Source organism: Frieseomelitta varia, unplaced genomic scaffold (genome assembly GCF_011392965.1).
Source record: "Frieseomelitta varia isolate USP_RPSP 00005682 unplaced genomic scaffold, Fvar_1.2 scaffold_217, whole genome shotgun sequence".
Taxonomy (NCBI): domain Eukaryota; kingdom Metazoa; phylum Arthropoda; class Insecta; order Hymenoptera; family Apidae; genus Frieseomelitta; species Frieseomelitta varia.
The window spans coordinates 759,030-775,788 of record NW_025109939.1 but is presented as its reverse complement, the minus strand read 5'-3'; the positions used below and the strand labels follow the sequence as shown (position 1 = coordinate 775,788).

The 16,759-nt window shown below is 43.2% G+C and overlaps 1 protein-coding gene across 18 annotated transcripts in view; it reads right to left on the bottom strand.

Moving 5' to 3' along the window:
• Positions 1 to 16,759, bottom strand: part of LOC122527421 (protein turtle-like) — a 235,210-nt gene that overhangs the window by 59,615 nt on the left and 158,836 nt on the right. For 15 of the 18 annotated variants that reach the window (XR_006306341.1, XR_006306340.1, XM_043651603.1 and 12 more), the window contains one exon: positions 7,556 to 7,689. The exons of 1 other annotated variant lie outside the window; for it this stretch is intronic. Coding sequence is in view for 15 of the 17 variants with exons in the window: in XM_043651603.1 (XP_043507538.1) it covers positions 7,556 to 7,689 (134 nt within the window). In the remaining 2 variants the exon portion in view is untranslated. The remainder of the gene's footprint in view (positions 1 to 7,555; positions 7,690 to 16,759) is intronic. 2 more of the 18 variants (XM_043651596.1, XM_043651599.1) reach the window with 1 other exon arrangement.

Sequence of the window (16,759 nt, the reverse complement as noted above, 5' to 3'; positions counted from 1 at the left end):
ACCTGTGCTCGCCTGCATCATCTCGCTGCGCCAGACGTTGAGAAACAGAGAAAAAGGAAAATGCGCGTAGAGAAACGCGGCGAACTCGCGTACGCAAGAGCCTAATGCGGGTTTCCCTCTTTCATCCGCTCACGCTGAACACCGACAGCGCCGGCAGAGAGCAAATAAAACGCGCTTCCGTGTTCCGTCTCTGCTGGTACATGCATGGTTCGCGGTTGCAAACACAGAAAAAATAAATTGGGATACCGTAACGAGCCGCATCGGGGCCACATTCGAGCTCGTTTTGTAGCTCGAAATTATTCTTCCGTGGATACTGAACGTCATGCCAGTCCAAACGATCGACTTTATCTCGTCATGTACCGTTACACTCCCCCGTAACAAGATCTTTCGTGGTTTAGGTTTAGGCCAGGTACGGGCTTGAAACTAATTTCGAGATTCTCGAAACTCTGATTTCAAGAGTTTCGAATCGTGGAAAAAAAAGGAGGAAGTTTCCCGAAATTCGAAACTTTCTTGGGGTTAGAAATTTCGATTAACCTAACTCTAGCTTAGACCGTTCAGATTCTTTTTTTTTTTTTTTCTTTCTAATTCGATTGCCAATCCAATTTATACATTTAATCGATCTTTGGATCTTTTCTCTGTTTCTCTCAAGAATAGCTTCAACTATCAAATACAACTTGCTCATTTGCTACAATTTAATTTAACATTAATTTCTTACTCTCTTATATTTAACTACTGATTTCGTTCGTCTGCCAACATTTGTTTTGTTCATGTTTCATTGCGTTCTCTGTCATTTTTGTTTTGTATATTTTATACGCCCTTGACAAAGGGTTTTATTCCATATAAATTAATAAAATTAAAATTAAAATTAATATTAAAATTAATATTAAATTAAAAGTAGAATGCTTTTATCTGTCGCTTGGCAGAATTCCCTTTTAAAAGGGTGCGCTCGATGCTTTTGATGGTAAAATAATAAATCGATATAATTTTCATCTGATTATTTTCAATGAATTTCATTTTAAACATCCTGCGTTGAGATTTATCTCCTTTAATCTGACTATCAGAATTTACGCACAAGCAAATTCATTTAAATCTTTGAACCGCGCGCTTTTTTTATATTTTCCGAAAACTGTTAAACTAGTTTAGTTGGACACAAATGTGTGTCCAGTAAGGTGTGATGTACTAATATTAAATTGGTCCAGTTTGGTCATTTATTGCAATCATTTATTGTAATTTAGTATCAACTACTTTAGTAGTCTCTGTTTCTTATATTTAATTCAGCTTGGTGATTTAATATATCTGCTAGCCTTTACTTTGGTGTACCTTTGGTCAGGTGTACCTGTGTCATTTTTAATCGAAAATCAATTCTTATCCGGTACAAATAAATAAAATTAAAATTAAAATTATCTCAATGGGGTTGGACAAAATAATGAAAACATTGCTAATAAAAGTTAAGGTTAGTAATCACGAAGTTGTGTAAATTGCGATCTGGCATGAAATCAAAACTGAACAGCCACCTTGGTCGCTACATTGGTGTAACAGCTATAATTATTACAATACATGATATATTTAATATCCCATTTATTCTTAACTGGTATCATTATACCCTATTGAGAACAGTAACAGTTTAAAAATAAAATTATAGGATTTTCATTTTTATTTAATTTTATTCTTAACCTTCGATAAATAATGTAAAACACAGTGAAATTTTAGTAATAAAATATAAATTACTATAATCATCTGTAATAGTATTATTTGAGAATTAGACATGAACTAGAATTTGTATAATTCCATTCCTAGGAGAATTTCAAGCTAATTTAAATACCAACGGCGATTCTACACGATACTATTATTATTTAAGAATTTAGATATTATTATTATTATTTTAATCCTTTATGCGTTAAATTAATTATGATATTTAAAAAAAACTTTTTTTTATCATTGGACGACGTTTGAAATAAACGCGACGATAAACAAACGGAGAATAAATTTTCAAAAAAATTTGATATTCAATATAGTCTTCCTTTTCTTCGAATATTTAGTATTTCAATATTCGAACGTTATATCACCAAAATAGAATAGACGAGCTTCTAATTACTAAGAGGCATTTCATTCGAATATTAAAATAGAAATTCACGTGATCGCAAATTTAATTCACACGTCTTTTCGAGTGTCATATACAACTGAAATGACAAGCGTTCGTGTGAAATGGTACTTTCAAGTGAGACTATAAAGTGTCAGAAGTTTCGCCTACACGATAATATTATCATTTGGACATAAGAGTAATAAATTCCTATCGTTCCCCTTTGTTCTAAAATATACACTCCTTCGTCCTCGAGGGCGCATTCAACATCTTCGATAGGATCCAACGTTCTGAGTTTGGCCAAAGGTTGGTGCGTTTCGTTAGACTTGCGCGGTAAACATACGCATACGGCTAGACGAGAGAGGAGACGCGCGAGTGGAGCGGAAAGTGGTGGAGAGAACGCGTGAAAAGCGATCGCCGAGGCGGCCGGCAAAAGTCGGACGGGAAGAGAAATTAGTTGTCAGCCGCAGTGGCACGGGGTGAATCGAGGAGCAGGGCAGAAACGGTACGGGAGAACCCCGCGAACTCCTCCTGGCCACCCGCGTGATTTATGCGCGCATAAAAAAGAAAACAGGCTGCACCCCTTCCCGCCGGGTTAGTCGAATCACCAGGGAAATGGAAATGGCCGTGGCGCATCGTTTCGCCGCTCCACATCGCCCCGGCTCGCTTTCAAATCCGTTTTGCGGTTAAAAAAATTCCTCGCCAAGAAAATCAACCCTCTAACTCCTTTCGTCGAGCACCATTCCTCCACGGAACACACATATTCTTGCAACGTGATTAAACCCACCACTTGGCCGTGAATCGGTAATCTCGTTCGTTTTATCCTCCTGTCTTTTGATCAAACTTTTATACAGGGTGATTCAGAAGTATACGTCGGGGGGTAAATTTACACGCTGATACAAGTAAGGTATGTTTGCGAGGGAAATAAGGTACATCTTGGAAATGTGTGTTTCTCGGGAGAAGCGAGAAACATGAAAGAACACTTTCAATAGAGTTAGATTTTGTTGATCGAAGGAACAATGCAGTTAAAAGTAATACACTTCTCACGTTGTTAATGTACATAATATTCACAGTGACAAAACGACAAAATACAGGAGAATCGACACAATTCTTCTCTACCAGCTGAATTACAACTTCAGAATCACTTTTCTTCGGTATGCTTCGTGATTATTTTTATGGCAGACGTACACCTCAAAAAAATTGGCGAAGATAAGGAAGCTTTTTCAAATAAAAGTGAAAAAATAAATAAAACTCATTGATAAATAGTGGGTTTCGATTGTTAAACTAGTTCAATATTGGTTACTCGTTGTAACTAGAATAATTTAATATTAATCTCTTAGGTAGATACTTTATTTTTTAATTTAATCAGTTATCTCATCATTTAACTCAGTTTATTGATCTTGCACATTTACCAACTTTTGTTTTGTTCGCGTTTGATTGTGCCTTGGTTGTGTAATTTTTGTTCCGTATATTACACAATAATTTTACATCTCCTGTCTTTTATCCGTGTAAATAAATAAATAAAATTAAAATACCATTGATACGAAGGTTAATTGAAATAATATCATTGTCCAGGCAGACAGGATATTGAATTCGCTAAATTAAAATCATGGTCCACGCAGCATTGAACATTAAATTTAGATACCAGAATGAAAATTAAATAAAACACCATCTATTGCCAATGAATAAAACGAACCTCGAACGTTTGATAAAATATTATATACACGTCGTGCACAATCCGCGAGAAAGTACACAAAATAAATTTGAAACTAGGTATTCAAAGAATATCTGGTATTTCCGAGCGAATGCGGAATTCGCTACCGTAGGCGAGACGGTATTGTAGCACGTGTCGAGGCACGGGACTGTCATTTCAAACATTTTCTTCAATCGTCTATAACTCGAGCACCGGGAAATATATATATATATATATATACATACATTCACGTGACGCTTTCTATTTGTATTGGTGCGTAGATTGAAATATTGACACGTATTTACGAATCACCTTGTGCACCAGTATACAACGAACATCCTTCTGCCGGTTAAATCGACGAACAAAGGGCGGATTATCGCCGACAAACGTCTCTGTCGGGCAAAACTGGTGGTTTGTTAAGAGGGTCGCGGATGCACGAGCTGGCGGACAACGACATCATTGTGGGCTGCGATCAATTTATATCGGTTAGATCCGAGAGCGGGACAAGTCAGCGCGCACTTAGTTGCCGGTGACCGTCGGTGGACCGTCGATGTGTCGCGTCGCGTCGCGTCGGAAGAAAAGGAGGCGACGACGACGGCGACGCGCGCGGAAGCGGATGCGATTGTCATTGCGGCAATCATCGTATTGTCGATCGATCGATTAATTAATTGCACGACGATGGACACGCAGGTTTGTCGAGTCAATATTGAATTCACGGTTAACGCCAGTATTGTCGGCCAGTGAAGCCGGTAATCGTCCCGAAATACGGTGTCCGCTCGCTTTGCGTTTTGTTTGCCGGCAAAAACTTTCCGCCGCACCGGTGCATTTCGCCCCACCTCCCCCACCCACTTGGCTAATCCAAGAGCCAGGCTTTTGTTATGTCGACGCGATCGAACAGAACGGCCGGTCAGACGTAAAATTCGACCAGCGCGGCCAGTAATAAAGCGATCGCCGGGGAGCAAGCCATTGGGTTTTTAGGTCGGGCGATCGTCTAGGCTCGTTCGTTTCCTGTATTTTCCCGGAGATTCGTCGCGGATCAAACGGCAACGACGCACGTTCGCACGTGACACGCGGTGGGATTCCGTCTGGGGCGGAAACTGCGGCATGCAGGGTGGTGCGACAACGAGATAATGCATCGCAGGCGCAGCTATAGCTTTTTTAATGCTACACCGACGATACGAGGAGCCATTCGTCCTGTGGAGCATGTTAGATACGAGGTTCATGCTCGCGTGCAACCCCTCGGCCTGCTCGACGCGCGAATCTACAGAGGCTCAACCGAGAGGAACGCGTGTACCAGCGTTCCCCTCGGCGCTTAAGGAGAAACGATCGTCGGCAAGCAGACCGAGCGGAGCCGCGACGTGCTACCGATTCATGCAAAGCACCAGATGTTAGAGAGACAGAGACGTGATTTCCTGATTTCCCGCTCTCCCCGAGAGCAAGTGAAAGCGCATTACCCCGCGTATCATGGCCCGGCGATTGACAAGCTGGACGGGGTAGCAAACTCCACGAACGATCCGTAACCTCCTCCTCCTCCTCGTGAAATATCCAACGGTCGATTTGAGCGTAGCCGAGCTCTGGCATTTACCACGTTTGACAATAAGCGAGATCCGAGGGAGCTCGCTTCGGAGAAGGGGTCAAAGGAAACGAGCAACGAACGCGATGCAAGTTTCAATCTCGTCGATCGCCGGGGCCGTAATGCGGGAACGCTGTTTCGAGCTAGGCCTTGATAGACAATCAGAAACGTGACTCACAGATTGAACAGATTATCGTAACAGCCCAAAAGAGGAAAGAGGAAGAAGAGATATTCGTGGACGGCTTATGATCGAGACGCTGGACAGGTCGTATATCGAGAAAGATATTGAAATAAGAGAGACAGGGGTGAACGCGCGTGAGACGAGGAACGAGCGACTTCTCTTTCCCTCTCGGATAGGTGCAACGAACTCTCCCGCGATAAAAGGGGGCTCGCGGAGTGGCGCGACGCCCGCGAAAACGCGCGACGCTTCGTCGAATCGTCGTGACGATGACAACGATGGCAACGGCGACGACGACGGTGAGGCGCGATTAATAAAAAATTAATCGGTCGCCTCGGTCGCCGCCGCCGCCGCCGTCGTCGTCTGGCCGACGAGTCGGTGTGAGCTAGCGCCAGCTGCATCGATCGACGACCAACTCCCGGTGAATTTAGAATCCCGCGTTGATTAACCAACCACCGCGACGTGAAACGAAACCAGACGATGGTCGTGTGACACGCGTGTGAGCAAAGCGTCGCACGTTGTTTCGCGGGATCGCGACGCTGAGCGAACGCGGCTACGAGGTAATATGTGTTTGTTTGTTTGTTTGTTTGTGTGCGCGTGTGTGTATGTGTGTGTGTGTGTGTGTGTGTGTATGTGTGTGAATGAAAGACAGAAACTGGTATGTAAAACTATAGTCGGCTACTCGGTCTGATTGCCTGAGAGAACGTGTGATCGGATGACTTTTGTTGTTGATCGGTCGTAGAAAACGTGCTCTGCCCTCTCCAGTCCGGATCAGATACATACGTATATATACCAAGTAATACAATATCGTGAAAACAAAGTATACAATATACGATATATGTATATATCGATGTATAATATATAATACGCAACATTGGTTCAGACTACGCGAGCGGGAAGCCAGTGGTGGCGCGTCCCGCTCCAGCTGGGAACGAGAGGCGTGTCCCGTTCGCCGCCGATTCCAACCAAAACGAGAGTACCAACGCGAACGAAAAAAGACAAAAAAAAAAAAAAAAAAAAAAAAAAAAAAAAAAATAAAACGTAAGCACTTAGAAGCCAACAAATCATCGAATAAAACAACTCAAAGTATCGTTTGACAATCATTGCAATGATGCTTTAAGAAACATAATGTGTGCTCACGGGGCCCCGCTTCCTGCCGCCGGTTCTGCCCGTTCTTTTTGGTATCGCCGCATTTTTCACCGCCGCGTGAATACACCGAATCCGCCCACGCGAATGCGTAAAAACTACCGAACTAAACGATCCGCGTATCGCCTAGCGCGGCCGTTTTCCATCCTCCATCGGCCCCCATAAATTTGCCTGGCGCGGATTTTAGAATCGAACGACGCGGCCGTCGCGCACCTGGATGCCTTCGTCGCTTATCGCGTCCGCGAGGAAACTACGCGGGGATGGACGGCCATTTCCAAGTACTTTCCAAACGATATCGTTGCGAACCGTATTGGCTCGTGCCGCGTCCGCTACGATACGATACGATGCGACGCGCCGTGTTTATTTCCGCCGGTGGACCGATATCGACGCGTCGCGTTGGCGCAAAAACAAACGCAAAAAAAAAAAAAAAGGAAGAAAGAAAACAGAATCGGTTCCCAACGAGGGAGAGAGGCTTTCACTGTGAAAGTCGAGATATTTCGCCAGGAGAGGCGGTTGTAAAGAGATACGCGGATGAACGGTTGGTGACCGCGCCTGAAGAAACGTTAAAAAGAGCAACGAGCGTCATTCATTCATACGCGAGACTCTCTCTTCGTCCGGTTTCCCGATTACGCAATCGCGACGTTCGAATTAAAAAGAAACACGCAGGATCGTGATTCACTCCGTCTAGGTTTAACCCGTCGTCGGAATCGGTTGCGCGATTCGTTTCGCAAAATGGTTTCGTTGGGACAAAGAAAATGTCGCGATACGACACGACACGATACGATCGTCGATACCGAGAACGCAGACTCCTAGGGCGGCATCGAGCGGGGCCCACGTACTCAACTCACGGATATAGAGAGCAGAGGGTGTCGTCCGGAATCGTACCTTGTCGCCTACCTTCTTCTCCCATTGGAGAACGTAGGGCACTGGGTGCTCACCGGGGAACTCTACGTGACAGTTGAAGACGACGCTCTCCCCCAGGATTGCCGTAATGTGCACCGCGTCTTGGTGGCAGAGACCTGAAACACACAACATTCCCAACACATCTTTAACTCGCCGCACACTCGATTCTTGCCCCTTCGTCGGCCAACTTCCTCCTCCTTCCTTCCTCGTCAAATTCCGACTTGGCATTTCCGCGAGAACTTGCCAACTACGGACTGTCGCGTCGCTGTGTGACGGCCGATAGAGATATTTCGCGAAAGTCGTTCGGCCGGCTTTCGCGCGCCCCTTAACTTTTCCGCCGAGTTACAGGCCGCGGCAGCCGACCAACTTCGCGATTTACCGAAGCAACTTTCACCCTCTCGTATTTTCGCGACCCGTTCTCAAAGTCTCCCGGTTATTATGCGAGCAAAAGCGCAGCTCGGTGTTTCAAAGAAACGATTGAACCGAACGAGGCTCCGCGGAATTCCACGGTTCTTTGCGCGACGTTGCCCGACCGGTTATCAACTTTGAGGGGACACGGCTGTGGATTTAATGATGCTCAAAAATCGTAAAGCTCGGCGCGAAGTTTTCCGAGTCAAGTCAAAATCTTTAACTGCTGTCTCTAGATCTGTGAAATTTAAAAATCTCTAGAATCGCTCGGTGAAATTTAGCGGCCAGGATGTGAAGTAGGTCCGAGGATACGTGAAAAATGTAGGATAAAATTTTTTCACTTGTGCCATTGCTTCTAAGAAAATGGAGTTTGAATATGTTAATAATCGCTTTATCACGTGTGTGTATTCCATCAATCTTTAAATTTAATTTTCTTTAAAATGAAGTGTGTTTATTTTAGCAGTTAATAGAATCTTCTACCAATTATCAATTCAATTTCTGTCTAGTCCGAAATTAGCTAAATTCAAGACAAACGAAGGTACAAAATATAACGCGATACAATACAGAGGTACGAAGGCAAGCTACTTTCGATATTTTTAATAATACAAAATTTGTTATGCCAGAGTTACAAATAATATTCATTTTCAGAGTACTTGATAATGCATTATCTTATAATCATATTATACCACAATGCATTCAGCGTACACGCATATTAACTATAGTTATTGGGTAATTATAACTTTGAACATAGTTGTAACAAACGATTATGATGTTACATAGAGAATATAAAATCACCAGAAGTAACGAAATCAAACATCTACCAGTACGAATGGAAATATAGTCTATTAATTATTAATAAAAGAATTTACAACCTGGCCAAAAATTTATTAACGAGGATGACTACAATTAATCCTGATCGAAAATATTTTGGCTCTACCTACAACTTTCGTGCAAAACCATCTCAAACAATCTTTCAAAAACTATGCAGCTAATTGTAGATACAAATCATACTGAATCGCCCATCTATTTAAAATCTTGCAATAGAAAATTGCGTGAAAAGATTTGTAGAAACGATTGCAAAAAAGATCAAGATCGAAGTTGCGACACCGTGGAAAGTGAACGCAACTCGCGTCGAGCTGCCACCGCGTTATGCGATCCATTCGAATAATGGATACGACTTTGATATTTATTCTCTTTGAATCACGTTGCCCACGAATACGACCCGTTTTCCGCATCGCTCTTGCTACGCGCGACAAAGGCCGTCGCGATACATCTTTCATGGTTTGATGGAATAAAGTAAACGAACGCGCAAGGAGCCTCGCGTTGCGATTTCACGCGATCGATCAACGAACGAGGAATAACATCATGATTGTTATTCCTCGTACAGTTACTAAAGAGCTGAAATATAAAAAATGTTGATTAAGAATCTACTGACAGATTAAACTCGCGGAGATATCCCGAGAATACTTTCAAATACTGTTTTATATGTGTAACGCTTGCATTATTTTAATGTGACAATAATTCTTTATAGTATATATGTAAATCGAACATTTATAAATTATTTATAAATGGTAAAAGAGCGTAACGTTGTTGCTTTGTGTATTATTTTTTATTTCTTTCAGTTTACTATATATAAACGTAATAAAAGCAGTTTCCTTTGTATAAATCTCTATTCTTTGAATATATTAATATTCGAATATTTTTATTTATATTATCAGAACAAAATATCTAGTAGCTAGAAGTTCATCTATACTAGGTATTCTGGTAATATAACATTCAAATGATGAAATATTCAGAAAGTAGTGGTTCAAAGGAAAGCACCATTGTACGTGAAATTGTTAGAAAATTTAATTTTCTCTTCCACAAAAATTTAATAGAAATGTCAGACATAAAGAGTTAAGATGTTCGTCTCTGTACTTCTTCGACCTGTACATATGTAAGCGTAAAATTAATAGTACGGAAGACTTGAAATTAGAAATTTAATTAAATTAAATTTCTAATTATTTATTTTATACAGGTAGATACCAAATTTATACAGAAAATAAATGATCATACGATATGAGAAGATAGATGATAAAAAAATATAAATATAAAAATAAATCTCTTCTATCAAGAAAATATGCTCTTAAAATACATTATTACATACTTCGAAATAAACATAACGATCTGTCTTTTCTCTAAATATGAAATATTTAATATTTAAGTAACAATCATACATCAAAGGTTTATTCGTATAGTTAATAGTATTGGAACTACCGATGACTGAAGTATAAAGTTTCTAGCAGAGAAATTAAAGTGCAAGGGACAAGAAACAAAGAACACAAGTTTCTATTTATACATTTTACTGAAAATCATTCAAATTTCTAAAAATATATCTTCTGTTATGAATATATAAAATTTCAGATAGAACAATGAAGTATAAGAATAATATGCGTTTAAATGATAGACAAGGATAGTATGAAAGTACAGAAAGATGATACACAGCACAAATGGATCATAAGACAAGGGAGATGAAGATAGACAAGTATAAGTAAGTGAGATCGATTAATATAGTAGTCACAGAAATAAGTGAAAACGACGAAGAAAGAAATTGAAGGTAAAGCAAGAGATGGATTGAAAAACAGATACGGTTCATAATTCCTAATGGAGTAATAAGAGGACGCACGAAATATGTATTTAAATAAATAATATTAAATGTATTATAAACTTTTCTCTCAAATAAAATTAAAGTGAAAGCTTTAACTTAACCTCTTATTATTACAGACTAATCTGACGTTCTATATAGTGAAAAAATTGTTGAATTGAATTAGGATGAAAAGACTTTAGGCTTCTTTCATCCTTGTCCCACGATATTATTCTCATTCATGAGACAAACATTAATAGTTTCATTCCAAAGTTACTTCAAATACTAATAAATTGGATCAGAATTTCATACTGTATGTATTATTGTTTTATATTTTATCGTTTATATAAACTTATTCTTTTTCAGAAATAAATTTTGATCACCGGCCCGTAGCAACAAGTTTTATAAAGTTATTAAATATTTCCACGTCATTTTAAACATCCCAGAATTTAATTTCTTTGTACCCAGTATGTATTTTCCGAGACAGAGCGCTTTTATAAGGTTTGCTGCTGCTAATAGTCGTAGCTTGAGATCCGCGTACGTTACATCCGCTTGGGTTATACCTGAGAGTGACAGACATTTTTCACGTTGCCTGCATGAATTTCTAACAGTCAGACTAATCCATTCACTACCCTTGCAGTTAAAAATCGCGCTAATAAATTTTTTTTTGCATTAGAAGTGATAAAATAAATAAAATTAAGAAAGATACATAATAAGAAACGGACATTAAGACATAATACAGACATAAAATTTAAAAAACTATACATGGAGCAACGTCAAATTTATGTTAATTTTATACATTTTAGAAATAAATGATATATTTATATATTTAATACAGAATTAGTATACTTAAAAGTATAGTATAATATTATATTATACTTAGTATCGTATAATATTATACTATCAAACTGATCAAAATATGACCAGTTTATAATTTAGTAGCGACTAAAGCAGCTTTACAGATTTACAATATAGCGTTTTTACAGATTCGAGCGATTATTTTGTAAAATCTACGTCCTTCATCGCGCCATAAGCTGTTCCTTGCACTCCAATTTCTCAGATACAATTTTTACGCTTTGGTCGGCGATAGTTCTAGTGTTAATATCGGAGATTTACGACCTTTGTAGACTCGTCAGGAAGTTCCAAGCGCGGATGCGCGCTTCAACAGAGCCCCTCCACCCCATCCCCTTCTCGTTATCACTCGTTTCTCCTTCGAGAAATACGCAAATTCCTAACGCTCAAAGAAATACCTACACTCCGTCTCACGTATGTTTCTCGAAGCGTTAAAAAAAACGGTCAAGCTACAGCGGACAAGTTGAGATCGAGCGTATCGATCGCGATAAGCAGAAACGGTGACGCCGTCAGCATTGCTAATAACCGCTTGTCAAAGTTATTGATATCGTACGAAACGAGCGGCACGTTCACCCCCCGTGATCTGGCCACGGAACAACCCTCTTACATCAAGCGCCATACGCATCGCGCATAATAATTTGTACCGGGAGGGAACGCCCAACAAGCATTTGTGTCCCATTACCGCGATTACCGAGTCCTAGCTGGTAGTGGTTCAGAGCAACCGTTTTTTCTCTTTTCCCTTTTCTTTTTTCATAGCCTCTCGTCGTTCAATTCTTACCACGCGAACGTGCTGGAAAAAACAGCTTCGTGACTCACGCCGACGAAGCCGCGAGGCTTAATGTCTTTCCGCGATCGACGCGAAATTCAAAGCGGCAGCTTTCTCGATCGAGACGAAACGACTTGGTTAAAAAAATGGGAATCTCTTCATCACGCGAGCAACGGGACAAAATGAAACGAAGAGGAGGGTGAAACGAAACACGGTGTTCGACGAGAGTCTAGACGACGGGTTTCTGCCTCGTTCCTTTTACACCAGCTCGCTACACCGCTTCACCTAACGAAGGAAAAGCGAGGAAAAGTCCGCGGAGCTGCGTACAGCGCCGAGAGCGTTCGAGGCGGGCGTTCGCCCAAAAAACTAAATGAGAATTTCCAAAGAGCGGCCGCCGCAGTGTGAAAGCGACGTGAAAATTGTCCTCGTCCGCGGTAACAATGGCCTGTGCCAGCCGCTGGAATCTCCATCTCGCGCGCGCACGTGCATCTTGCGCGCCGGAGGATGAGATATTACAGCCAGGGAAAGAAAGGACTCGCCCGGCCTAGACCGGTCTGATCCTTCCCGATTTTCCCAGTCGTTGGTAAACCGCGAATTACCCGCCGTCTGCTCTCGCGAACGACCGAGACTGTAAAAGTCTACCAGCCTCTCTTCTCGCCGAATGTTTGAGCAACGCGACGGCGAGCAAAAGTTGGGGGAATGGGGCGCAAGCGAGCGAGGAAAAACGGGCGGATAAATGGAGCAAACAAAGCGCAAAAAAGGGAGCAGAGTCGAAGATTAGTTTCGAAAAGCGGTGGGTGGAGTGCCCTCCTCTTTGGCGCCGCCGAGTGCGCGACTTTGATCGCCACTCGAGCTTTCCTTCTATCTCCCGTTCTGCCTATTGTCAGGATTACTGGCACGTTGGCGTTGCTCGCGGACACGTCGCAGACGCGCTGCAGCGATACACACGTGCATTTACACGTAGCAGTATAGTGCCACGGGAGAACGTCGCGACGCGTCGCATCTTCGACAAAGTCCCTTCGTCCTCGTGTGGCGCTGTCTGTTCCGTACACGTCCGTTTCTACTTGTGCCTGTCTCACAAAGAACGCGCGCGTCCCAGCCAGCGACACGAGTGAAAACGATCGTCGATGAACGTCGGTGAATGATTTGAAACCACGAGAGAGAGAAAGAAAGAGAGAGAGAGAGAGAGAGAGAGAGAGAGAGAGAGAGAGAAAAGGAGAATTCTAAAGTGAAAAGGTTCCCATCTCGACACGACCACGTCTCTTATTTCCAACGACGTTTCGCCGTTTGCGAAGTAGTCGAATCCATCGAGCCAGCCCTCTTTCCACTCGTATGCGTGGATGGCACGCACACGACACACGATAGGACGACGTAAAGGCACGCGTAACGAGATACGAGTAGCAGTTTTGTTGTTCGTGCACGACGGACAGAATCTCGTGTACACAAGGAAGCCTGTAAGAACGTTCTCATCTTCGTTGCTAAATTTTCAGTCAGCGACGAGCCGTGAAATTAAGGAGGCACTCGATCGGCGTATCGCGCCGAGGGTTGCGAACGGTTTAGACGCGCTCGGGGTTAAGCTCGGAGCGTACGCGAGAACGTGGCAGACTTCTACAGCCAGGATGACGAGGGCGAAGCAATTAACCGAGAGTTAACGAGCATTCTCTCGTCTCGGTAAACTTTCGCTTCGGGTATAGGTTTTAATTATTTAGCGTAATTGGATGCCTCTCGGTTATATATATATATATATATTCGGGAAGCGGATGAACGCCCTCGTCGATTCGAAGATTCAGCGAGGTTCATCGGCCGACAAAGTCGGCGGTGAAATCGCGAGGCCGCTCGTTCGAAAAAAACGCCAGACGACGACAGGCGAGGCGTTTTCCTTTTTTTTCTTTTTCCACTCGCGGCTCGCTCGATCGATCGACCAGCGGCGTCTCGCGTGGCTTTGCTACGTGTCGTAGCGGCCGTGCGGAACGGGCATTAGCGGAGGGGCAACGCACCCTCGAAGAAGGGACAACGTCATTTACAACTCGTTTCATCGCTTGCCATCTGCTCTGCTACGAAAGGCAAAGCTACGTATGTACGAGGAAGAAACCGTAATCGCTGGCCGCCAACACTGGCGCGGATGCCTCGAGTACGCGTAATTTATGGCAACCATGTGCCGCTCTCCGACCTACACGGCCCCCGGCAATCTACGGAGGAATTTAATCGCAACGCATCTGCGCACGATGCCGGCTGCCCGAGCTATCTGCTCGAGTTCGTGACTCTCTTCGAAATCGACGTGATTGCCCGGCCGAATTTATGACCGATCGAGCCACGACGATCCGGAGAGGAATTAAGGAAAATAACGGAAATAACTGGCGTGGGTCGTGAGCGGTGACTGGCATCACGAATTCCCTTTGACCACGCGAACCTATCGGCGGGACTAGGCTCGTTCGCGTACGCGAGACAGAGAAGGGATTAGGCTCTCTTCTTAAGCGGCGAGGCTTTTCAGGTCTTTTCACGGGAATTACACGGCCTGGCGAGTCCATTCCGTCCGACGGAATCAATTTAAAAAACTGGCGGCGGCGAAGTTGAAGGGCACTCCGCGCACGGCCAACCGACCTGCGCCACGAACGCCGAGAACGTCCAGCGGAAAATAATTGGGAAATAAATAAATTACCTGGGCATTAACTGGGAAAGTTGCTAGGCGAGACGACAACTCGGCCCACTCGAGACACCCGTGCAAGTGGCGATCACAATGGGTCGCCTTTCATGCGTCCCCATCCGGCTGACTTACCCAACTTTCTATATTAAACAACTTTTCCGCTAATTTTCCTCGCGATATTCCCTCTTTACCACCTCTTCCTCCTCCTCCCGGTGCCTCCCCTTCTTTTCACCTCGTTCGTCCTCCCCCCTCCCCCCCTCCGCCCGTCAATTTCACGATAATCCTCCTCCTTTTACGAACGAGAAAACTTGGTAAACTTGGACGCCGGAACGACGCAGATATATCATCAGCCACTCTCCCACTCCCCCCTTTGGGAAGTGAAAGCTTTTTTTCAAGAATAGGCGGAAAACAGGGGAGAGAAAAGTGAGATTTAATCGTATCGATTCACCGTGTTCTTTTTTTTTTTTCAGTTCCGTGTACGCGTCATTAGCAGGACACGGTGTGCTCGCGTTGAACAAGCTATCCAGAAGGGAAGCCGGAGTTTTAATGAAATTGTTTTCGCGGATGGAGCTAACGAGCGTGGGAAGGGCGCTTGCGCTGCATGCTCGCGAATTAAAAAAAAAAAAAAAAGAAAGGAGGCAGGGGTGGGAGGAGAGAGGGGAGTGGAAACATCCTTTGGAACGAGCACGCATTGACGTCGCTTTATTCATCTCGTTCCGGTAAATCGTTTAAATGCGCCGCGGCTTTTCATGCTTTCTCCGCAACAGTCGTAAATAAAACGCGGTTACGCGATATATAGGCTCTTTCGTTCGATCGTTTTCTCTCGGTGCTCTCTCTTTCTCTCATTCTCGTTTCGTTGAAATTATCTCTTCAATCGGTTAAAACGCCATCGTCGCGAGTTTCTCTCACGTTTCTTTCGTTCGATCGATCGACGAATCGCCATTTCCCCTTTCTTTCGTGACAATGTTTAGTCACCGGCAGTGATTGTCCCGTCATTAATGGAAAGAAGATTTGTCTCCCCGCTGAGTGACACGCGAGGACGTGTATGCCAACTCTTTTGAAATTGCAACGAGTCGCGAGACGCGTCGCTCGCGGTGACAAACGATCCTCTCGGTTTGACGAGAAGATGCGAACGAACGGTTTCGAAGGAACGTCGAAGGCAATTGCACCGTCTAAAGCTAAAGAAAAGCGAAAAGACAGCGGAACGTGGGGCCAAGTGTGAACGGTCGTTTCCACGAGCCAACCCGAGAAATCAATCAGCTCGATGTTCGACAGAATCTTCAGGCTCGATGGCGGAACACACGAGCGAACGACCGAATGCACGCGTAATTGTACGCTATGACGCAAATACGTATTACCAATTACGAGAGGTATCTCGACGGAAACTCTCCGCTCGATCTCAATCGACGTCATTACGGGCCTGGTCTACGCGCATCCAACCACGCCACGCTGAATTCAAGATCGATCGGTCGATCGTACTTGAGAGACGATGGAAACCTATTACCGTGACCCGGTAGACTTGTTCTGATTACCGAGCCTCGCTAATTAATGTACAACTCGAGAAACTGGTAAACGATAATGAAACAAACGCGTGCCCGGTTCAAGGGGCGACCAAGGACGACCGTGTCGTCTCCACGATTCCTCTGTCATTCGCGAATTTCTCATGCATCGATCTCGACTACTTTTCTACGTCAAGTGACCTATTGAGAATCGCGTGATCGTGGACTCCTTTAATTTAACATTACTTTCTTCTTTATCTTGCGTCGAGTGAGTACTGTTTGTTCTTGGTAAGTACTTTATTATCATTAATATTATTTTAAAGTCTAAATTTTCGTCTCTTACATAGAGACAGATATTTTTGTCATAGATCGCAAATTAAAAAAAAAAAAAAAA